The sequence below is a fragment of the Lepidochelys kempii genome, chromosome 9, assembly GCF_965140265.1.
Source record: "Lepidochelys kempii isolate rLepKem1 chromosome 9, rLepKem1.hap2, whole genome shotgun sequence".
NCBI lineage: Eukaryota > Metazoa > Chordata > Testudines > Cheloniidae > Lepidochelys > Lepidochelys kempii.
In genome coordinates, this window is record NC_133264.1 from 34,652,893 (window position 1) to 34,677,534 (window position 24,642).

The 24,642-nt window shown below is 42.9% G+C and overlaps 2 protein-coding genes and 1 long non-coding RNA gene across 7 annotated transcripts in view; 1 reads left to right on the forward strand and 2 right to left on the reverse strand.

Moving 5' to 3' along the window:
• Positions 1–434: 434 nt before the first annotated feature.
• MRPL44 (mitochondrial ribosomal protein L44) lies at positions 435–6,906 on the reverse strand. The gene is made up of 4 exons (XM_073359888.1): positions 6,653–6,906; positions 4,471–4,939; positions 2,705–2,883; positions 435–1,820 (listed from the first exon to the last, which is right to left on the reverse strand). The coding sequence occupies exons 1-4, from the start codon at positions 6,826–6,828 to the stop codon at positions 1,649–1,651; spliced, it is 996 nt and encodes a 331-aa protein (XP_073215989.1). The 5' UTR covers positions 6,829–6,906; the 3' UTR covers positions 435–1,648.
• Positions 6,887–14,047, forward strand: LOC140917327 (uncharacterized). 2 transcript variants are annotated; one of them, XR_012160791.1, is made up of 4 exons: positions 6,887–7,090; positions 7,921–7,989; positions 10,156–10,306; positions 11,160–14,047. It is a non-coding gene; the product is annotated as an uncharacterized lncRNA (long non-coding RNA). The 2 variants fall into 2 exon arrangements; XR_012160790.1 differs by lacking the exon at positions 7,921–7,989 and having other exon boundaries at positions 6,893–7,090.
• Positions 9,745–24,642, reverse strand: part of MFF (mitochondrial fission factor) — a 34,915-nt gene continuing 20,017 nt past the window's right edge. For 2 of the 4 annotated variants that reach the window (XM_073359890.1, XM_073359889.1), the window contains 4 exons: positions 21,941–22,099; positions 13,478–13,540; positions 11,178–11,262; positions 9,745–10,634 (listed from right to left, as the gene is read on the reverse strand). In XM_073359890.1, the coding sequence (XP_073215991.1) occupies positions 10,503–10,634; positions 11,178–11,262; positions 13,478–13,540; positions 21,941–22,099 (439 nt within the window). In that variant the 3' untranslated portion in view covers positions 9,745–10,502. The remainder of the gene's footprint in view (positions 10,635–11,177; positions 11,263–13,477; positions 13,541–21,940; positions 22,100–24,642) is intronic. The other 2 variants (XM_073359891.1, XM_073359892.1) reach the window with 2 other exon arrangements.

Below are 24,642 nucleotides of genomic sequence, written 5' to 3' on the forward strand. Positions count from 1 at the left end.
TTCAGAGTCACTACTGCAATCTCAGGACGGTGGAGGATTTTATACCTGCTTTGCCACCGCTTCCCCACCCTACACTGGGGTTTTGGCCAGCAGATACATGTGGCTACTTCCCCCCACCCCCGTCAGGCAGCACACTCATAACTGCTCAAGTAGATGCACCTAATGAATGCATTTCTCAAGTACCCTCAGCATGGTATCAGGCAAGGGAGCCCAAGTGAACTATCCTCTGAATTTCCCACACATTCAGTCTCCCTCTACCATAACCACTATGCTGGTTCTCTCCTTTTCTCAGAGTTTCATGCATACATCAGATTTTGGCCATAAATGACCATTTTACCTGGAATAGAATCTTACTAGTGACAGAGATGAAAAGCTCCATATCACAAAACCAATCCTGAGTTATCTAGTCCTGCCTGACAGGAGTTAGGCTAAAATGAATTCCAGATGCAAATCTTTTATTCACATTGGAAATGTACAGATGCAAACTTTCAGAGATTCAATTGCACACAACAGATTTTGAATGTCAAACGGAAAAAAGTTATTTTCTGTATGATCAAGAGTACCCACTGCTAAGCCATCAGATTGTATTGAGCATGTAATGATATTGTAGCATCCTCATTAAAGCAGCTTTTTGAGACAAATGTTTTGAGTGTTAGAAAGGGGTGTGCAAAGGCAAATAGATTTTCATATAATCCAATAGCGTGCAGGCCTAGAAGCCTGTTCAGTCTGAGCTGTTCAAAAGAAGGGGTGAATTCTACTGGATGGGCAAAACAAAAAGTTAGTGAATACGAAGCACCAAGATCTTTTGTCAACCTAATAGTAGCAATCACCAGGCCAACAAGAACAGAAGGTACTCTCTTCATTTTTTTATATCATGTAGAAACGTAAGCTCTTTCCTCCCTGTCACTCCAAACACAATATTTTCTAATGAAGAATACATGCTCTTTCAGGGTCCAGAAACAAATGGCAACTGTCTATGGCAAATGAACAGTAAATTACAAATTAGCAAGCAAACTGTTGGTAAGGCCTTAACAGCATCAGTGTATGCAACTGATGTCAGAGCATATCCTTTATTCCGATCTGTGGTGATACTGATGAGGTGGATATAATATTTCATATGGATTTTACCACAACTCAAGGCCAACTGAAATCAGATGCAAGTCTCATGCTAATGTTACATTTTTAATTCAGTGCTGATTTGTTGTTAATACTCTCAAAACTGGTCCAGATACCTATACATAAAAGTTTTATTTCCTGTATGGAGACAGTTTGCTCAAAAATAAAAAAGTGATCAGTCACAGATTTTACAATACATTCTTAAGAGTTGTATGCTTGGATATATGGTCAAGTTCTTAGCCAAATAGTGGGAACTCAGTGGGGAAAACTCCCCTGTTTTGTTACTAACAAGAAATATCCCATTTTCCTCAGTTACTTTATAATAGGAAACATTTTGCAGAAAGAAAAATCACTTGAATCAAAATATTCAAGTTTGGAGAATTCTAAAAATATATGTGATGGCTGCAATTTTCAAAACATATCCTTTATACCAAAGAGCTGAATTGCTGAAGTTTGCTTTTCTGAAATGCATTTATACTTAGCATGGAGAACATGGCTTTTGTGGATAGGTAGAAGAAGTATGCTTAGTTGTCTAACTGCTGCTAATAGCCTTTTCTGCTCTCCATCCCTCTCTTGGTTTAGAGTAGTCCCACGGTTGTCTGTTCTCAGTGTATCCATACAGTTTCCGCAGTGCCACACGGGTAGCTTCCTCCTCTGCAGCTAACACTGTTTCACCAGGACCTTCAGCTATAAGCTTCTTATCACTGGGAGGGAAAAAAAAAAAATCAAGTAAGTGTCCTCATGAGAAAACTGTGAACACCACTGTGCACCATTAATATATAATATGAGTCCTCTAACCAGCATTTCATATTTATTGGAAGGAAAACATTTAGATTATGGTGGTCTTTTGGGCAACTGTACATGAGTATATACTTGTTGATGGACACTCAGGTAAGAATTACACCGAATTTCTGAAGTACAACTGTGTTAACTCAGATTTACATTCCATTACCTATTGCCTGAACTATCCAATCTCCGTTAGAACTTTTTAAAAATATACAAGTACATCATTTGTGCATCATCTTGATACCCCTCTCTCTTTTCCTGGTAAACAATCATTTTGAAGTGTCTTGTCTTTACACAGTTCAGCAACAGATTTATTCAAAAACAGTTCAATTAGCAGAGAAACAATCTTCATGGCTACATAAATGAGGCCATGATTTAGCCTTAAATACTCTAAAGTAACCCTTGTACTTGGAGGGTTCTCTTGTCAATCCCACTTCCCTTTTGCATCCTCTGCCCATGCTACTGAAGCATGGAATGGTTTCATTCTTTTTCAAAGCTGTTCAACAATAATGTCTGCAAGAACCCTATTAAAATTTGCACCTGCACCCAATGTACTGCATGTGTCGATACTAGATTATAAACTCCTTGAGACGGGGGACTGTCTCTTTATGCATTTGTATGGGAATGAACATGTCAATCCTCAAACATTTATATAAAGTCCATTGCATAAATTGCATCTCTCTTCCAAAATTATTTTTACATGGCAACTTTAACAAGGGCAACTTGTAAAAAACAGACCATTTCCTTCCTCCCTCCCCCCAAAACTGGAATCCGTTTGACTTCAGATGAAAGTTTTACTAACCAGTACAATCCAACAAAGTACAGTGGTAGAACTGTACTGGCTCCTGACTGCCTGGTAAGTCTTGGTTCTGGAGCAGATATATTCCTCTTGGCCAATTCCTCCACTAGCAAACCCATTGGGTTTATAACATCCCAGATCTCAAAAAGGTCTTTTCCAATCAGTTGAGGAATTAAGAAGTCCTGAACAAAAACATTACAATTAACAGAAAGGAAGGGGAGTGAATGCTCTGGTGCTTTATAAGTACTAACTAACTATAGAGTTATGTGGTAGAAAATCCAATACAGAAATGTTGCAGTACAAGATATTTTGAATGAAATTCGCGATCCCGTAAACAATGAGACAGAATTGTCTAAATAGGAAGGAAGCTGTTCTCCATTAATAGTTGCTTTTTCCTACAGACATATCTGAATGTCATACAGCAGAAGTAACATGGTTTTAAGTTGTTTCATATTATGTCTCTTAGCTGACATTTCTCTGATACAAAATTAGAAGTAAATGGCATAAACTGGAAGGATAGCAACTGCTAAAATGACTTCCCTCTCACAATATATTTTAATACGAAACCTTTTGATGTTTGATTCCAGGGAGACTCTTAACAAATCTCTGAATTGATCTGACTTTCTATGCATAATGTTAAGAAATTGCAGTGTTTTTCTGGAACAGTTTCATGACTGTACTAACCATCAAATAACTGTTTAAAAAGTTATACTGCAGCCACTGATTCAGCCATAAAATATCTAACAAATCAGGCCAAAAGTAAACAGTGCTACTCAAATAAATAATAGGCTACTATTCCTTGAAAAGTAGAGGTTGACTTAGGTAAAGTGGAATCATAGGACTGGAAGGGACCTCTCTAGGTCATCTAGTTCAGTCCCCTGCACCATGGCAGGACTATGTATTAGCTAGACCATCCCTCACAGGTGTTTGTCTATTCTGCTTTTAAAAATCTTCAATGATGGAGATTCCACACCCTGCGTAGGCAATTTATTCCAGTGCTTAACCATCCCGACAGTTAGAAAGATTTTCCCAATGTCCAACCTAAACTGCTGCAATTTAAGCCCACTGCTTCTTTTCCTATCCTCAGAGGTTAAGGAGAACAATTTTTCTCCTTGTAACAACCTTTTATGTACTTGAATACTTATGTCCCCTCTGTCTTCTCTTCTCCAGACTAAACAAACAGTTTTTTCAATCTTCCCTCGTAGGTCATGTTTTCTAGACCTTTAATTGTTTTTGTTGTTCTTCTCTGGACTTTCTCCAATTTGTCCACATCTTTCCTGAAATGTGGTGCCCAGAACTGGACACAGTACTTCAGTTGAGGGCCTAATCAGCGTGGAGTAGAACAGAAGAATTACTTATCATGTCTTGCTTACAAAATTCCTGCTAATACATCCTAGAATGCCGTTTGCTTTTTTTTTTTTTTTTCCCCCCACAAGTGTTAAGCTGTTGACTCATATTTGTCTTATAATCCACTATGACCCCCAGATCCCTTTCTGCAGTACTCTTTCTTAGGCAGTCATTTCCCGTTTTGTATGTGCGCAACTGATGGTTCCATCCTAAGTGGAATATATCTCCTAGCTCTTGCATATATGCACATCAGTTAGACCTGAATGCGGGAAATAAGTTTGTAGGGGGTCTGGCCTCTGCCAGCAGTCAGGGATAAGATACTATTTATTTATTTTTGGTCTTATAATTTGAGACTGGGATCGCTACAGCCTTAGAGAGGTGCCAAAGAAATAAAAATAATAACTGTAACTGCTAGTACTTACTCTGATAAATATCCCTGTTTTCTGATGCCCACTGCTTTCAAACAATGCTCCTATTACAGCAAAGAAAGTCTTCTGCAGCACACTGGGTGGAACAGGAAACTCTGCACAAAGCGTTAAATCCTGTATGGATAGGTTTCTGGCCACATAAGACACAAGTTCCTGGCTCGTGAGAAAATCAACGAGGGCTCGTATCCCTTCAGAGGGCATCTTTGGATAAGCATCTTCAAAACAGTGAGTGAGGTAAGAGCGTGAAAGAGATACCCCTTGTTCAGAAAGTTTGTGATTATCCTGGAGATTGAGGGCAACCGCTTCTTTGTCTAGCCCAAGTTCTTGGCGTCTGGTCTCCTCACTTTTAATATAACAGGAATTAACAAATGCAGTTTTGAGGAGGTCCAAGGAAAAGGTTTCATGTAGTCGGTGGCTAAAAGCCTGTATCTCTGCATGGTAATCCCAGTTAGGCTTCTCTGAACTACAAACATACAAGAGAGAATTAACTCAAGAGTAGAACTGAACTTCCAGACAGAGTGTCATCTGTTCCACTAAACAGCTTAGATATGAAACCATTTATTAAAAGGAAATGTAAAAATAAACAGAGTATTTCAGACATCTTCAAGTCAGCTTATTGCTAGAGCCCTTCAAATCCGTGGATATCTGCATCCGGACAGTTTTTGTGGATCGTGGATTGGATGCGGATACAAATTTTGTATCCAGGCAAGGGTCAAAATATAGCATCTCAAAGGGAAGGAGTTGTCTGCAGCTTATAGCCTATGAGGCCGCTGTCCCTTAACCTGCCCTTCCTCCTTCTTCTCCTTTTGACAGATGCCATGTAGGGTTGCCAGCACCCCCTCCCACCAGATCACATGCCCCCAAATATTATTATTTGTTGTTTGCATTACTGTACTCTCTAGGAGCCCTAGTCCTGGATTAGGACCCTGTTGTGCGCTAGGCCCTGTACAAACACAGAACAAAAAGACAGTCACTGCCCCAGACAGCTTATAATTTAAGTAAAAGATAAGAAATGATGAATGGATACAGAGAGGAAAATAAAAGGAAACAATGAGACCATATGCCTCAGCAGCATAGGTCAGGGGAGGCCAAACCCCATCTTGAGAGCTACATGCAGCTCTCTTACAGTTATAGTGCATCTCACGGAGCCCCCCACAAGCCCCCATTCTCCACCTACCAGACTGGGGTGAGGGTGGGGACACACAGACTCAGGGCTTCTGCCCCACAGGGGGGTGGGGGGGCAAGGGAAGTGGTGGTCTTAGGGCTTCAGACCTGGGGGGTGCACTTGCCAGGGCTCAGAGCTTCAGCAAGAGCAGGGCTGATGCCCCAACCCTTGGCAGGCCCCTCCTGTGTGGTTGACGCCCCGAGCCTCTGTAAGCACGGAGCCCGTCTCTTGAACTTTTGAAGATTGTCATCCGCAGCTCAGAGGGTCAGTACATTTGGCCCCCGCTGCCATAGGCCATAGTGTCAGCACACCAGCACTCTAAATAGGGTCAAGTTTTTTGTTGGCATTATGCAAAAAGAGCCAGTGAGGGAGGGTTTTGAAGGAGGAGAATGAGAGCCCCCATGCACCTTGTCTGCACTAAAACTGAGCTGCCGGGGGGGGGGTGCTACTGTAATAGCGACAATAAATAACAATGTGAAGGAGGACTTGTGGCACCCTAGAGACTAACACATTTATTTGAGCATAAGCTTGCGTGAGCTATAGCTAAGCTGTAGCTCACGCAAGCTTATGCTCAAATAAATGTTAGTCTCTAGGGTGCCACAAGTCCTCCTTTTCTTTTTGCGAATACAGACTAACACGGCTGCTACGCTGAAAAATAACAGGGTGGGTCTGGGCCAGGCGCTTCCGCGCCCTGTGCTGGGTCCCGCTGGGGCGCGGGGGACGCGGGGTCTAGCAAGAGGAGAGATGGTGATAACGCTCCAGTACGGGGGGTGGGGTGAAGGGATGCACAGACCCGGGACGGCCTAGCATGGGCCTACCAATGACCTTCCTCCACCTACGCCCGGACTCGGGGTCCAGGAGAGGGGGAGCTGGGGGCAGAAGCGGGAAGGGGCAACCAGCGCAGACGGGGGAAGGAAAAGCGGAGCGACCGGCAAGGAGGCGGGGAAGGAGCGGGGCCCCCAGCACGGGGCGGCAGGGCCGGGGAGACCGAACCCGGGACCCGGCTCTTACCGGCGGGTAGCGGGCGCCCGCAGCCGCTGCTGCTCCAGGTAGGCGCAGAGCCAGAACTTTTTGCCCCGGCGCTGCTGTTGCTGGAGGCCGAGGGCGCCCCGCCCGGCGCCGCCGGCAGCGGCCAGGAGGCGGCGAGGCGCCCGCAGCAACAGCCCCCGCAGCAGCCCCGTCGCCATAGCGGCTCGGCGCGGACTGGGAAGAGGAAGGAGCTCGCCAGCAGCCCGGCCGCGGGAAACAGCCCTCGGCCCTTCAGTTCCGGGGAGAAACGTTCCGGCCGCGCCTCAGCGCGTGACCCGCCCGAGACAGGGCGGCTCTGGGGACTTCAACTCCCAGCAGGCGCTGCTCCAGCCACAGCCCCCCCCGACGCCCACCGCGTGCCGGGAGCTGTGGGGCTCTGGGCCCACCTCTCCCCTGCAAGGGCGCCCGGGTCGGCAAGTTGTAAGTTTGACATCGGAAAGATGCGATGCGGCCAGGCCTCCAGGAGGGCCAGGGGCTCGGGTTATGCCGGTCCCTCCCCCGCTTTGCAGGCCCAGACTCCCCGGGCACGGCCCCGGCCCCGGCCGCGTTCCTGCCTTAGTGCCCCACGGTCACTCACAGCCCAGGGAAGAGGAGGGACCCGCCCCTGCCCTGCCTAACAGCTGCCTGGGCTCCGGCCTGGGCACGTGGGCGCTGCTCTGACCCCGGCTTAAGGTTGCCAGCGTTCCAGGATTGTCCTAGAACCTCCCGGCATGAAAGCTTAGGGCATGTGATGAATCCTCCAAGAATACATCCAACCATAATTGGCAACCCAGGCTCAGGCCAGAAAGCAGCAGTGCTGCCTCCTCCCAGCCCCCAGCAGTCTTGCAGTTGCTGCATTAATGCAAAGAGCGGCACAGCACCCAGCTAACTCTTCTCAGGCGCTCTAAGGCACTCACCCCTGTCCTAGATAAATAGAGTGCACCCAGCGAAGGGCTGCGATCTCATCCCACCCTCTCTCAGCTGATCATACGTATGTTAAGGATAAAGACTGGTGGGGTTGGCCAGGCTTTTTAAATAACTAAAAATAAACGCACACACTAGGCAATTGCTTGTAGCACAATGTGGGCAAAACCCAAAGGGTGAGCATGAGAGTGGGGTGGTGGCAGTGGTGAGCTGGAGCTGGTTTGTGCAAACTGGTGGTTAAATTTTGAACCAGTTTTAGAACCGGTTGTTAAAAATTGTTAACGCTCCCTGGGCTCCCCGCAGGGGAGGTTCCCCCAACCCCTCCCCCGCCTTTCCCCCTCTCGCAGGGACTCAGTGTGCCGCGCTGCCGGCGCTCTGGACCACTCCTGGGCAGCTCTGCAGCTCCTGCCCGCATGGTAAGGGACCATGGTTTGAAGGGCATGGTAAGGGGGTGGGGCTGCAAGCTCCAGCGTGCTGCACGGCATCCATACACAGTGCCCTGAGCAGCATAGTAAGGGGCCTGGACCGGGGCTGGGAGAAGGGGTTGGGTAAGGGGCAGGGAGCTGTTGGAGGGGACAGAGGTTCTGGGGGGGCAGTCAGGGAACGGGGGGGGGGTTGGGTAGGCATGGGAGTTCCGGGGGGTCTGTTGGGTAGGGCCGGAGCAACCACTAGGTGGACTAGGCAGCTGCCTAGGGCGCCAAGTGGGTGGGAGCGCCAAAAAGCAGTGTTCCTCCCCAATTTTTTTTAAACAGCGGAGCATAAGGCTGCCGCTGCTCCCCACCTCCCATCTCCAGAGGGGCCGCCCGCAGCACGGCCAATCCTTCCCCCAGGGGAGCAGCCGGCGGCAGAGCGGGGAAGGGGAGGGTCTAGCACGAGCAGCTGTGCCTTCTTCCCTGCGCCGGGGGGGCTGAGCCGAGCTCCCTGCCGCTCCCGGGACTCTCAGTGGCGGCTACTGCTGCCAACCCAGAGCTCCGGGGAGCCCAGCTCTGGCGGGCTGGCTGCCTGCGCCGCCACTGAGAGCCCCGGGGGCAGCAGGGAGCCTGGCTCGGTCCCACAGTGCGGGGAAGAAGGCACAGCTGCGCTCTGCTCTTTGAGCGGAGAAGCAGGGTGTCTACTCCGTCTGCAAGGTACCTAGCCGGGCCGCAGGGAGCCGCACAGGCCCACGGAGCGCTGCGGGGTGGGCAGGTCCAGTCCCTGTCCTGGGGAATGGTGTATGTGGGAGCAACCCGGGCAACCCCTGCCAGCCAGTGCCACCCCCTCCAACACCCACCGACCAGCTACCTTCTCCCCTGTGCGCCCCCCGCCCCAACAACCCACCCTGTCCTGCCACTTTTGCCTCTGGGCAACCTTCACCCGGCAACCCCCACCCGCCATCTCCCTCCTGCCCACTCCTCTCTTGTGCAAACCCCTCCCTGCCACCTTCACCCCCCTGGGCACATACACACCCCCACTTGCCAGCTCCTTGCAACAACCCCCTCCTGCCCACTTCTCCCTTGTGCCACTCCCTCCCTGCCACTGCACCCCCTGCATCGAGCCCCGTTTGCCTCTGTGCAATCTCCTCCCTGCCACTACACCCCCATGCCCTCCACCTCTTGGCACATCCCTTAAATCAGAATTTTTTATAGGGAACCAGTTAAGATTTTGGCAGCTCATCACTGTGTGGTGGTGAATATATAACATTCAACACAAAATAGGACACCTGCTTCCAACGAGAAGTTACTGACCGCTAATATTTTGCCTTTAATACAACCCCTACAGATTTTCTTCCTTTGCCTTTTAGAAAATTCTTTGGCTGCCTTTTAAATTTAAATATAATTGATTTAAAATTTAAGAAATAAAAAGAACATGCTGAATCTCAGTAAGTTTCCAAATTGGATGTTATGAATAGCAAATTCAATAAACTTCCGTTTCTACCTATGAGAGAGGTAGAGGATATATCTATGAGGACACTCAACATCTCTTGTTTTACATAATGAAATGGATAAGTAGTTGAGGGACAGCGATTCTGGAAATGATGCTTGGCTAGAGGAAGTGAATAGGAAGCATATTTAGCATTTTGAAGGAAGAATAAGTTTTTGTCTGAAAATACAGGATTCCTGCACATTTGAATGAAATAGTGTTTAAGAATTCCCAAGATAAGAAAGGTAATGAAAACCTTTTAAAAACTTACATTAAATTCTGTGTTGGTTTGACATATTTATTAAATACACTACATTGGTACCTTATATTTCATAATCTTTAGATCACTCACAGACAGACTTGCTTAAAAATGTCTTTTATAGAAAAACATCTGCAAAATTAAAGCTAAAATATGAAAATACATATTACACACACCTCTGGATAATCTGCTGAATCATGTTAGCAAAGAATGCCTTTCATTCAATCTGTACATGTGAATAACGGGACATATTAATGAACTAAGGTGTTTTTTGTTGTTGTTTTTTTTTAAGTCTGGCACACAGCTGTAACTAGTTTAGCTAAAGGAAAACTAGGGCAATAATGTTTAACCATAAAATTACTGCATCTAACAAGAGAACAACAATAAAAAAACCTCATACTTGTGTTACATACTTTGTTTACAGATACTTTTCTTTTCCAAATCCATTCTCTTCCTACCACAAGAGAGACAATGATTATTTCTGCAGGTCACTATCCTTACATAGCAGAGAAGCAAATTCCTTTCCAAAATGAGTCTGTCAATATTTACATTGAGACATGCAAAGGGACGATACTGTAAGTATGTTAGTACAAACTGATAAAAATAAATATTACTGAGCAACAGAATGTCCCTTTAACACTGTAACTCTACAGCCTTTTTCTGTGGCAGAAGTTCTCAGTGCATGGATTATAAAACAGCATACAATTTAGAGACAAAAGATTTTGAAAATTCTTTCTATTTCCAGCTATTAAATCTTTTGGAGAGCTGTGTCTAGCGCCGAAACCATAGCCAGCTATTGAGTAGCCAGAAAGCTACAGTAATTGAGTACATGATCATTTCTCTTTTAGCACGCTCTTTGTTTTCTTCTTCCAGAAGCTGTAGACGGCGATTAAGTTTGATTATCTAAAAAAAGAAAGTCTGCTTTAATGCCTGGTATAAGACTGCTAGATTCTCTAAAGAATATATAAGAAGTATGTACAATGCATTATTCTTAAAGATTAGATGGCACAACCTCAGTGTTTAGGAGGTTCATTGACTGAGGACAACATTTTCCAGTTTTTAAGTCCTTTATTAGGGAAATAACTCACATTGATCTTGTAGAAAGCTGGATCCCCCTCCTCTTAACTGTTATATAGTCATGCTATATTTAACTCTTGTCTTCTTTCCTAAATCCGTCAGTCAATCCTTCAAGGCCATTATACACCATATTTGTTTTTCTTCTCTGGATTCCTTTGTGTTTGACAACATCCCTCTGACACTGAGATGCCCAGAATAATAGAGTATTCTAGGTGCGCCAGTGAATAGAGATGACCAATTACCATAGATGTGATGTCTGAGAGATATTCTGCCTTTGCAAATTATAGTGCAATCACGTATCTAACCTGTTCACCCATTTTCAGCTCTAAATCTTTTTCTTTATCTCACCAGGAAGCATATTTTAGATACCTGTCTTCTTAAGGAAGCAGCATCCACAACTGACATGTCATCTGGAGTTCCCTCAAGTGTTGCGTCCAAGTTTGAAAGACCGTACCTATCAGAAGGGGGGAAAAAAAGTTTAGCTGCTCTACATGTTGCGTGAAGAGTAATTGGTACAATATTTGACATTCTCTATAACAAACAGGAATTTTCAGAAAAAAAGGTCTTTTTCAACTTTTAAAAAATCATCTGATGCTTTAGGGCCCTAATTCATGAAAACACTTAGACCCGGGCTCATGTCCCGTTTACTTTAATGTTTGCATGTGCTTAAGTGCTTGGCTGAATTGGGGCTTTAATGCTTTCCAGGACTAAGTGTTTTTGTAGATGCTCCACAAAACAAAGAGCTTTTGGAAGTAATCTGTATTGTGGTTTGGACCATAAGGTAAATCTCTCAGAATTGCTTGATCTAATATTGAAACCTGCAAAGAGCTTGAGCCAAAACCCCAAAAATATAGTTGAGACATTTAACAGATCTGACAAATCAGATATTGAAATCTGACATGAAGTTTCAACAGATATATATGATATTCAAACTAAATGCTAATTTTGACAAAAAAACAAAAACAAAAAAACCCCCCACAACTTGAGAAAGTGTATTTGCTTAGAACAGGTGTTCTCAAATTTCACTGCACCACAACCCCCTTCTGAGAAAAAAAAATTGTTACATGACCCCAGGAGGGGGACCGAAGCCTGAGCCTGCCAAAGCCTGACCCCGGGCTGGGAGGTGGGGTGTCAAAACTGAAGCCCAAGGGCTTCAGCCTCAGACAAGGGGCCTGTAACCTAATCCCTGCCACGCAGGGCTGAAGCACTCTGGGGTCCCGACCCAGAGTTTGAGAACCGCTGGTTTAGAAACTTTGCAAGCAAAGAAAAGCCACTATCCCTGAGTTCATAATCCAACAAAGAGCCTTCTAGAGAAGAGTTCAGAAATAAATCATTTTTATATAATTCTGAAGGAGCTGGAAGAGAAGAGAGTATTTTATCCCAGGGAGCTAATAATAATCTCCCCCAAATTGACATCTGTTGAGGCTGGAGCTCTTGATACGCTTAGCTCTCAGGCAGAGACTAGGAAGCTATTAAAGCCCTTGCCAATGAGTTCTGAATCACTGCCACTGAATTTCATAAACCCTTAGGGTACATTTACACTGCACACTTCTTGCAGCAGCGTTTAGAGTACATATACTGCATGCCTTCCCAGCATGAGTATAAGAAAAAAAGGATAGATGATGAGGCACTGTTTACACAAGTAAAGACTCACCTGAACCTTGTGGGTGTGTATCCTTCCAGGCTTTCTACATGCTCAAGCAGTACCATCCCCATCTGCACTGCTATTTTTAGCAGTGTAGCATCCCTCTGTCTCCCCACTGTCGGAGCCTTTCCCTACCGGAGGGAAAGGCTCTGGCAGTGGAAAGACAGCTCCCCACTGCCGCAATCTGCTATACTGGCAGAGCCAGAAATCACTCTCAATTATGAAAGCTATAAATTCCCAAGTCAACCCAGAAGAAGGATCTGTATGGATCCAGACTTGGAGATCTGTTGAGGGTTATTCTTAATAGACCAATTTTTCTTATTTTAAAATGCTAATGTTTAGATAACAGAAAAAGGAGTTACCACCCCTACTCAGCTTTTAAAAATCTTTATAACTTTTGTATATTCAGGATGTTTACTTTGGGGAGATGGCAGGGGTGGTAAAGAGTGGGAGGTGGAAGGAAGTGAAATTTACATAATATGCAGAAAGAAAGATTTCTCATAGTTTTAGCCATCAAATCATAAATCAGGTTTTTACCCACTTACTCTGAAATGACACACATCTAACAGAAAAATGGATATGGGAAACCCCATGCAAAACAATAAGGCACATTATTGAAAACGTCTACATTTTACTGTTTATACACACTTTAGATATTAGTTGGCTTCACACCACTTTATTTACTTCCCTCAGAGAAAAGCAGAGGTCAGAGGCCCAATGGAAGTACTACCACATGTGCTTCTATCATAGATTAAAAGCTTCAATTGACAAATTGAAACTAAATTCTAAAGCTGACAACATATTTTAAGGACCTGAACCTTAATGAGAGCTTTGCTAATGACAGTGATAGGCATACAGTCATGCCCCACAGAACCTCTCTCTATGCAGAAAGGATGTTGATCAAATGTTATGTTCAGCATAGGTGTCCCCAAAACTATTTTGGGATTCAGTAATCAAAAACAATTAAGTCATGAAATTTTAAAGCCTAAAATAGTGCACCCTGACTAAAAAGAAATAAGTTTACCTGGTGTTTTCATGATGAGGGTTAGAGGAAGTGGCAGCAGCTGACCCACCTCGTAACACAGGCCTACGGCAGGTTATTGCAGATAGGAGGCACAAGACAGAAGCAGGAAACAGCATAAACACAGAGAAAAGATAAAACAAAAGAAACAAGGACAAAGAAATGTCAAAATATTTTCCATTATATTGTATGGTATTTCAATACAATATAATATCTAGTTAATATCGTGTTGTAAACTGTATTTTTGAAATACCCCATATAATATTCTTTTTATTTAATATAGCACTAACAATAAAAGTATGCAGCTATTGTAACAACCTAGTCATTCTTGATGGAAAAGACTGATTTATGGGAATATATGCTGTTGAGATACAAGTCTGTGAATAAGAGCTCTCGAGATTGTTTTTCATTATTAGCATTTAAAAAGCCTATCTCAGCTCCTCCTCTTCTCCCCTTCACTTACTGTCTTTCTTCCAATTTTTTTTTTTAACTCTTTCCTTTCTGTCCTCTTCGGATCCATCTCAGCAGAAAAAGAAGAGCCAAGACTTCCCAGGTTGCTACAATTGTGTCTAGTATGCTCATGGCTGCTGAAAAGGTACTAAGGTCTTGATTTCCAGAACTGCTGAGCACCCACAGCACCTCCTAACTTACTGTGGAGTTGCAGGCATTTAGCACTTCTCAAAATGAGGCTGTAACTGACCTCTAGCATCTGTCTGTATGCTGAAACATCTATGATGTGTAATCACTTCTCCAAGGCCTTGGGGGTCTCTTTTTTTCACTCTTATCTCACTTCAGGCCAGCTGCAGACATCTGCACAACATGCTAGTCCCAAGTATATACTAGGCTCCAGGTAAGACTAAAGAATCCAGGTGTGATGACCTTTAGAGCAGAAGTGTGTGGGCAAGAGGATACACACAGCCCACAGGTCTGGCGCTGAGAAGGCTGAGAGAACTCTCTCTGGGGAAGGAGTAGAGGTGAGCAGCCATGTACACAAAAGAACACACAAAAACCTCACAATTAGTAGTTTCATTTCAAGAAGATGAAGATTGAGGTGCACAAACAGAACAGTGCGGAAACCTTGCACTGTGCTTACTTGCACTAGGCCTGTCTCTGATCAGCAATTCTGGTGCTTAACTTGTATCAGCAACAAACTCACCCATAAAATTAAAAATACAAAAAAAAGTTTCCATAACATACATCTCTACTCCGATATAACACGATCCAACATCACACTAATTCGCATATAACGTGGTAAAGCATTTCCCCTCCTCCGCCCTCCCTCCCAGGCTTGTGTAAGCCTGGGGGGGGAAGGGGGGAGAAGCAGAGCAGTGGCACGCTCAGGGGAAGAGGCCGAGCGGAGCTGGGGGGGGAGAAGGGGGTGTGTGGGGAGGGCCGCAGCAAGTAACCGGGGGGGGGGTGTTTCACGCAGAGGAACCGCTCCCCGCCCAGCTCACCTCTGCTCCGCCTCCTCCCCTGAGCGTGCCGCTGCTCCGCTTCTCCCCCCTCCTTCCATCTCTGGCTCCGACCCGCTGCTCTTAGTGGCGTGTTAAGGCGGCCGGGCCGTGGGGTTGGATAAGTGGCAGAGGGTCTCGGGGGGGCAGTCATGGGACAGGGAGCGGGGGAGTTGGATGGATCGAGGGTTCTGAGGGGTCAGTCAGGGGACGGAAAGTAGGTGGGGGTCAGCTAGGAGGCGGGGCCAGGGTGTTAGGGGAGGCACAGCCTTCCCTACCCGGCCCTCCATACCAAGTTCGATATAACACTGTTTCACCTATAACACGGTAAGTTCTTTGGCTCCCGAGAACACAGTGTTATATCAGGGTAGAGGAGTACTCCGAACACTAGCCAGCAGAATGTGAAATCAGTGCAGAAATAGGGTTGCCAACTTTCTGATTGCCGAAAACCAAACAACCTTGCCCTACCCGCTTCCCCGTGGCCCCATCCCCACTCACTCCATCCCCCCTCCCTCCCTCCGTCGCTCTCCCGCACCGTTGCTCACTCACTCATTTTCACTGGGCTCAGGCAGTGGGTTGGGTGCGGGACAGGTTGAGGGCTCCAGCTGGGGGTGCAGACTTTGGGGTGGGGCTGGGAATGAGGGGTGAAGGATGGGGCTCAGGGCTGGGGCAGAGGGATTGGGGTGTGGGGAGGGTTGTGGGGTGCAGGCTCCAGAAGAGGGCGAGGGGTGCAGGCTCTTGGCAGCGCTTACCTCATGCGGCTCCTGGAAGCAGCCGGCATGTCCCTGTGGCCCCTAGATGCAGGGGCGGCCAGGCAGCTCCACGCGCTGCCCTCGCCCACAGGTGCCGCCCCCGCAGCTCCCATTGGCTGTGGTTTTGACCAATGGGAGCCTCGGAGTCAGCGCCTGCAAGTGGGGAAGAGCGCTTGAAACCAGCTGGCTGCCCCAGTGCCTAGGGGCCGCAGGGATATGCTGGCCGCTTCTGGGAGCCGTGCAGAGCCAGGGCAGGCAGGCAGCCTGCCTTAGCCCTGCTGCGCCACTGACTGTACTTTTAGAGGCCTGGTCAGCAGTGCTGACGAGAGTCACCAGGGTCCCTTTTCGACTGCGTGTTCTGGTCAAAAACCAGATGCCTGGCAATTCTATGCAGAAAGTTATTTTACAAAAGAAAACAAAAGATACCCACCCCCATCTCCCCCCACATATAACAAGACAGCATTCTTGCCCAAAAGAATGAGGTCTGTTGTATTTGATAATGATAATTCGCTCCTGTTTTATAGGTGCTAATATTTCCTCTTTAGAACAGAGAGTTTATTTAATAAATTTATAAAACCATAGGAACTGCCATTCCTGATCAGATCAGTTTTCCATCTAGTTCAGGATCTTGTGCTGACAGAGGCCAGAACTAGATACTTCTGAAGAAACTGGAAGAAACCCTATAATGGGCAACTGTGGAACAGATTGCCCAAACAGGAAGTTTCTTTCCACTCCAGGCAGTTAGTGGTTAGTTTACACCCTGAAGCATGAGTTTTGATATCCCTTATTCATTTCTTATCCCACCTAATATAATTTTGGCTGTTCTCATTATCTAAAATTCAAAAATTTTCAAAATCTTTCTCAGTTCTTGGCCTCCATAATAATTTGTGGCAATTTAGTTCTGCAAAACTAAATCTGCAAAACCTTGTTATCTAATTGATCTCAAACACACTACCCTTCTAGAGGTAACTACATTTTCTAGGAAACCGCTATCTGGGGGCTAGAGACTGGGAGCTAGAAAACCATGAGTTCTAATCCAAACTAATATTCTGATTTAATCTGTGGACAAGTCTCTAAGACCCAGATGTTTAAAGATATTTAGATGTTGGTCTGTTCAGTACTGCAACACTTAACTGCATTAGAAGCTTAAGTGCCCAAGTCACTTTTGAAAATGACACTTCGGCCTTGTAATGCTGAGGAGAACAATGCCTAAATACCTTTCTAAATCTGGGCCTTAATTCCTCCATCCAGATCAAATTAAATGTAAAGCTGTAAGTGAATTAGGTTGCTGTGCAAACTGGTTGGGTAGAAGAACCAACAGTACTTTGCCCTGCCACATCTTCGCTAATTGCAGATTTCAAAAAGGTAACATTCACTTCAAGTACAGGGTCCTCATATAGCATGCAGCAGCCACTAAAATCAATACAATTAACTTTTAGGTCTCTTTGCACTTTATCTAAAACTAGCAATTACTTAATTTTTGTACAGCTCTGTGAGTACAACAGGCAGTTAGTCTGGTTATTAGCTTTCTACATGGGCTTCCTTAATGACTGGAGTAACTTTTGTCATAAATTATTTAAAACTTTGAATTTCCTCGCTGATATCATTTTGGTCACCACATTAAGTATATTTAATACTAATAAATTATCATAAAAATTAACCACATCCCTGATGCCATCTGTACATAGCATATTACAATATTCCATTGCAAACACAATGGAACATGGAGGGAACTGTTCTGCAAAGTGTCGCAGCACAATAGGGGAGGCAAAAACGGACAGCAGTGCAGTGGCTGAAATGGTCCATCTGAGCTCATCTTCATTTGTCTGGAGCAGAGTACATTTTGGGGGATCCCATAACAATAATTCAGTAGTGAACTCATGGATGTTGAGGAAAAAAATATAAGACACAGTCTTTCATTCAGACTAAGTATGAATGTCTTGGCTTTCAGTTTGTGTTAGTGTGTGTGTGCGCATGTGCGAGAGAGAGAGAATGTAGTTATTAAAAGTTTTGGTTTGACACCTTTGGAAATCCATGTCCTCTCTTTATATACAAAAAAGTAGCAGAAGTCCCTATGCTGACCCACCAATGCTGATTTACAGGCCTTAAGTCTGATGTGGAAATCCTTGGGGGGAGCGAGGTGAGGAGGGAATGATGCAGGGCCACAGGGGAACTGGAGGTGGGTTGGGCGAGAAGCTCCGCTCTGATTAATTGCTTACAGTACATCAGAGAGGAGCTGTGAACTGACAGACTACAGGCATCAGATTAAAGCTGCTCTCCCCTGGCTCCTTTCAGCACCACCAGGAAAGCCCTTAATGTGCTAATGCCTTGGCAGACACATTAGGGATATGTCTACAATGCAATGTCAGCCCAGGGCTAGTAGAACTTGAGTTAGCAGAACCTGGGTTTGTTAACTTAGGGCTTGAGCATCTACACTCATTTGTAACCCCAGGCTAGGAATTGTTGATTATTGGGTTCCAGCCTGTGGCTCCAGCATCTACACTTCATTATGCAGGCCTGAGTCCCACCACCTGTATCCCAGATTTCCTTGCACCCTCCCAAAATGTGGCCACTCTAGCCCTTTGTTCATGGTGCAGTGATAAAACTTGACTGTCCACCAAACTTGACTGTCCAAAGGACAAAGAAAGTAGGCCTGTGGGATACTTTTGTGGACTCCCAGAACACGAGTCCAGTGGGGCTGCAGCTACACTGCAAAGCAATAAGGTTTGAACCCTGGGTCCCAGCTTGACTCAGGCTTCAACCCTCCACCCACATGAGGTGCTTGGTCCCTGAGTCTGAGTCCTGGGTTAGTGTAATTTGTATGTAGATGGAATGGGGGCTAGGCTTGAGTCGGAGTTCGAACTCTGGGTTTACACTGCAGACATACCCTAAGTTTCTACCACTTCCAGACCCTTATCCCCCTGCACAGCCATGGAACTACAACTCCCCACTCTAAATATACCATCTCCCAACCTCCAGAAAACCTCTTCCTGTCAACCGCAGGTTTCCCAAACACTACCAAAGTCACAAAGCCCTTCTCAACTCATCATGCCCCACAGAACCCCATTTACTCTCCCCCCCTATGGTCTCATCCCATATCTGAATGGTTCTGTCAGCTAATCTTACCTTTGCTAAAAACAGTTATGCCAAATAAGGTGACCAATTGTTTGTTCAATTTAAACATTTCAAAAAAGGCCTGTTCTGAGATGTTGAGTGAGCATGTTACATTTGTCATCTGTGGAGGATAGTGATTATTTAGCTAGACTCTAAAGGATTCCAAAGAAGCGTGTGGAAAACAGAGTAGAACTTCAGAGAAGGAGCATTTTTAAAATGCCTCCTCTGCAAAATGTTTGTAAATATTTTACCTTAAAAATTATACGGAAAATTAAATTTCCCTCTGAAAAGTTACTGGTCCAAATGTAAAGACAAAATTAAAATCATTAGCGTGGGAAAGAGTTATTTTAATTTGGATGCAAATGAAAATCTTAGCTCTACCTTAACTATGGAGTTGCTACCAACACAGGTCAACCTAAAAGGGACACTAGTTTTAGGTCCCAAGCTTAAGTTGTACCAAAAATAAAAAAAGGTTTCTTAAAATTTAATTAAAAATCTGGTTGCACTGAAAATTTAAACACTCCCCTACAGCTCTGGAAACACAAAACTGACATTACTGCAGAACAACCAGAAAATGAAGGCTTGTTAGAAAATGAAACTGACTTATTTTCATTGTCCAAGCTGAATAAAATGCAAGAGTAAACAGACAGTATAAATAGTGAGAATTAAATTCTATTTTCAATTTAAATAGTCTAATAGGTTAGTAATACTGATAAAATTCTAAGAATAAATTCCTTATCTACAATAGTATAAAACTACCATCAGTAATTTTACTAGACTGGGACATCAACTGGCAATATTTTGAAACAGAAAAGCAAGCCAAAACCAAACCAAAGAGTATTTCCAGTAAATAGAACAATCAAAACTTGTTCATTTTAAGAGATCTCTTTCAGTGACACCAAATGAAAAAAGTATATCATTAATATTAAAATAAGAACAGATATGCCTTGAAATACATAGGGAACACTATACTACACAGAACAAAGAAAAACAGTTTGAAACATTTAAAATATATATCTATTTTGCAGCCATGCACGTGGATTATCCAAATTTCACATTCCCACTTCAGACAGAATAGTCTGGAAGAAGATCTAAACATCTGAAAATACATTTACTCAAAAGAAAAAAGATCACCCCGTTAGTCCATCAATAATTTTATATTTGATCCCTGCCAAAATTGTAGATGGATAGTAATCGTTTTCAGTTTCCTTTAGGAATTTCCATAAAGAAATACATCAAAATCAACATAAAATCCAGAAACAGTAAGGCTGTTTTCTGAAACTTTCAGACTTGGAAGCTCATCAGATAATTATTAGAAAGGCAAACAATATTTGAAGGTTCTATTTTTTCCATAAATCCAAGAGAATATGGGTGAAATCCTGCCTCACTGAAGTAAAAGGCAAACCTCTCATTAATCTCAATGAGGACAGGATTTCACCACATATTTTTAAACGAGTCTTCTACATGCTATAAATCTTTAAATGTTATTTTTTTGGAAAGTTAACTCTGCCTTACTTGGGAGGGGCAATTTTGCAAAACTAAAACATACTACAGTTATGTTTAACCTTTTATTGATATGGACATGAAAATGTTAACTTGTTACTATCCACCAAACTGTTGGACAAGGGTCAAAATCTTGGCAAAAATTATGGGTGAGGTTTTAAAAAGACTCTAAGGGAGTCATTAGGTTGAATTCAATGGGAACTGGGTATCTAATTAACTCTTAGACCTCTCTGAAAATCCATCTTTGAGCATAAGACCAACAAGTCTGGAGTTCTTCACAATTACGTGACCTTGAGATAGATAGTTCTGTATGAACATGTTGACAACTCTAGTTAACTATAGGAGGGGTCAGTTTGAATGCTGACCACACAAATAAGATTGGCTTGACAGTTACGATTCAATCCCTTACCAAAATGAATGGGAAAGAAACAGCTTAACTTAAGCCTTATTTACACCAGGGTTATGTTATAGAAATATTTCACTGGGATGCTAAAATCAAGAGGGTGAGGAGCAAAATTTTTAAGAATTCCCTGATGCAGACAATTCCAATGCTAAAATGCTATTCCAAGAATTTCCCAGTAATTACTCTGAAGGCTTTTGGGTCAACTCCTCAGGAACTGGAAGCAAGTTATGTGTACCTCTCTAATGCAGCCCATTAAAGTAACACATGAAGTTTGATAAATTAATGTCACCATTATTAGTCTTTATAAGTAATGTTATATTGTTGGATGCATCAGTCTTACAGTACTAACAAATTAAGGGTAAAGGATCAAATTCAGTGTACAATAAGTGGCACAAATGGGCTAATTTTGGCCAAATAACTACCCTTTATAAACCAGCTTATCCATAAAGTGTAAAACACATTACAATAGCATACTTCTCAAAAAGATGGTCACCAAAGAATGGCAGTACTGAACAAATAGTTCTCAGAATACCATCCAGAAACTATTTCAATAGCAATGCAGTTAATACCTATCACTTGAGCACAATATGTAGACATAATGACAGTCATCAGTTACATAATTAACTTATCTACTATTTGGAATAACAACTGTCACAGGTTAAAGGTCTCCTAACATTTTTCCAAAAATATTGTTTGGAAAAACATTGGATGTGAATTATCTTAGGTAAGTTTCCAACTTGCTCCTTCATATTAGTTCCACTGAATCATGACAATGTCAACCCAATCTTATTGATTTGTTCCAACAGTCAGCAACAGAAAAGTCAAGGATGTTATAAGAAGCCTGCAGACTTGTGATCCATCATCATTTGGACTGCCAAAAGCAATAGAAAACATCTAACAAATTAACAATTTGCAAACAGCACATAAACCAAGCCTTCCAACCACCAGATTAGGTTTTCCTATTTTGATTTTTACATGAAGAGAAATAGAAACCAAACACACACTCTTTAAATACTATATTTGATTGAAGCAAGGTACTAGATAATGGAGCCTTATGAAATGTGAATTTTGGACAATTAAGTTATTTATAAACAATGAAAGCAAAAGAAAACAAAGCAAAATAATATCATCCCATATTAATTAGTAAACAGAAACCACACTCCACTAAAAAGGAGCACACACCAAAAAAAAAAAAAAAAAAAAAAAGCAGTAAGAGCTGGAAGAATCACTGATGGCCAATCACCTGCGATTTTCATCCAGCACATCCAAGACCTGCTGGTAAGCCCTACGAGTAGAAGACTGGATAAGCGACAAAATGCCACGAGCAGAGTAAATATTAGATCCATCTTCAGGTAACATATGAGGAGGACAGACACGAGCCTGTTGTAGTGATGATGTCACACTGTTTGTACAAGCATAGCAAATGAAGAGAAAAACACTGTTGTCAGATTTTAAATAAAGAACTTCTTCAGCCAGCCCTAGTTCCAAAGTTTAAGTTGATTCCGTTTGATCTTACCCTTTGCCCACCAATACCAGGTAAACACTTTCAAAAAAAGAGTAGCAGATGGATTCACAATTACATTTGTTAATTATCTTATGAACCAAATACAAATTACATTACACAAGACTGATTTTGGTACAGATATATAGGGTGTTTTTTTCAGAAGTCCGCAGTACTCACGGACATCAATGGGAGGAGAGTTAGGCCAACATTCAACATTTTTTAACATTCCACCCATGATTTCTTTTGAAGTCTTACTTTGAGAGAATTATGTATTAATGCAAACATGACAACCTGGCATAAGTCAATCTCTTGAAGCAAAAGAAGTCTCTCACGTTTAACAATGAAAGAGTGAGATTACGATAGTATTTTGATTTGCTTGTGTCTGATGGTTAAAGAACCAAGATTTAACTGAGAAGTTAGAATAAAAGCCCAAAATTCATCTACCAAAGATGACAAAAAGTCTATGAACTATAATTCTGACCATTCTATCAAAGAAAAGTGAACTGAGTTTAAAATGTAAGCATTACAGAGGGTTTTTTGTACATGATTTATTTTACAAACATCTCTGCTGGACACTATTAAATTTTGATCAAACATCTTTGTGTTGTACATGTATTCCTCTTATTAACTTGCCATTTGCCATATAGGCCTTTACACCAGGATATTTATTTTTAGGAAAATAAACACAAATTTTAATTAATAATGACATGCTTGTTTAGCCTGAATTCATTCTTGTTAAGCTGATAGTTTAGTAATTATGTTTGAAAGAGTCTGATTCACTGTACTCTCTAGAATTCTGGGATGGTTTATAATCCAAGACGATTGCTCATCGCCAACACTGGATGTTCCTTTGATCTTCTTTATCTATCATTCCTGCTTTACTGCTACAATATTCTGAGTCTGAGTGCCAATCTTTCTGATCTTTTGCCTGTGTTCCCAAGAAACTGTTATTTAAGTAAAGTGTTAACGGTGGAAATCAGTATACTTGATGTTTGGATCCCTCCTTGGCTGGATCAGAGATTTTCATTGTCTAATTATTCTTGGATTGTGGAAGGAGTGTTCAGCTGATGCTGAGATTAAAACAATGGGTGGTACAAGAAACAGCTGTATTGAAAAGGAGGGTCAGCATCACCCTGGCCATCAGTCCATTCACAGCAGTGGCACAGCCAGCTTGAGGGTCAACAGGAACGCAAAAGCTGGATTTCCGACTCCAAAGATGAAGACATAAGGATGGATGAGATGAGTAATAACTTTTACTGCATAGGATTTTGACAGATGTGATAATGTCAGTTGTGAACTAAGCTTTTGTCCTGAAATCATGAATTACCTTGGTGCTTGACCGACAACGGCTAACACAGTGTTTATTGGAAGATATTTTCACAAGACATTAGAGATGTAGCACTTAGGCAAGAATTTACAGAAATAGAAACAAAGAGACTATAGCAAACATTTATTTTGCCATTTTATGGTTTTGGCTGTGTTCTCCTATACTTGAAAAAAAAAAAATCACCTGCACTTTCCTTTTTTCCATACTTAGGATTACTTTTACTTTTTGATTAACAGGATTAGTCATGGCAGTAGCGCAATTCCATCTAACTCCTGCTTTGCACTGTGACTACATATTATAAATATCCAGGGTGGATAAAAATCAATGATTTAAAAAAAAATCAAATAAATTGGATTTTTTTTTCATTTAAATGAGATTTTTTTGATAAAATGCTTTTTGAGGAAAAAACCTATCTAAAGATAGTTTTAACTAAGAAACATTATAGCTCAAAGATATCATGGAATAGGATTATAAATTCTAATTCTATAATATGAGACAATATATTCATGTAATGTTTAAAAAAAGTTTTGTAAATGAGTTCCAATAGTTAATGGATTAGGGACCCAATCTATGGGGTTCCAGGGGCTTCTGTATAGATCATTTAGGTTAGTCTTTCTATCTACCCAATGGGACTCAGTGCTCAGTTCAGAAGATACTATCAGAGACGCTCAGTTTTGCAGTTCTCAAACTGTGGATTTGTGTCTCCAGAGATAACATGCTTGTTAACAGCAAAAATGTTTTTAAATAAGTAAATAATACATAGAGGTGAGATATAACAGACCTCAACCCTATTGTCCCTCTGCAAATTTGTGTACACAGAATCAATCCCTTACCTCTCCCTAAAACTGCAAAGTTTCAAAAAGTTCAATGAACAGAAGATAGTTGGGGGTGGAATAGATCTGGACAAGGAGAAGAAGTCTGGAGATAAATGTGAGAAGAGAGGGACAGGCACTAGAAACAAAAGTGAAACTGTTTGAGCAGCATATTCCAGAAGTCTTGAGGTCTTTCCGAGCGTAGCCTTCATTGATTTGAGATCTACCATACCATTCTCTCATTAGAAGGGAAAACCTATAATGGCAGCAGGCCGTAAAAGAGACCCAGTTTGGAAATAAGA

Coding starts and splice junctions, on each gene's coding strand:
- MRPL44 (XM_073359888.1), bottom strand. CDS start 6,828: ATGGCGACGGGGCTGCTGCGGGGGCTGTTGCTGCGGGCGCCTCGCCGC. Junction 4,940..6,652: donor CGGGCGCCCGCTACCCGCCG/GTAAGAGCCGGG, acceptor GTATGTTTGTAG/TTCAGAGAAGCCTAACTGGG. Junction 1,821..2,704: donor TACTTTGTTGGATTGTACTG/GTTAGTAAAACT, acceptor TTTCCCTCCCAG/TGATAAGAAGCTTATAGCTG.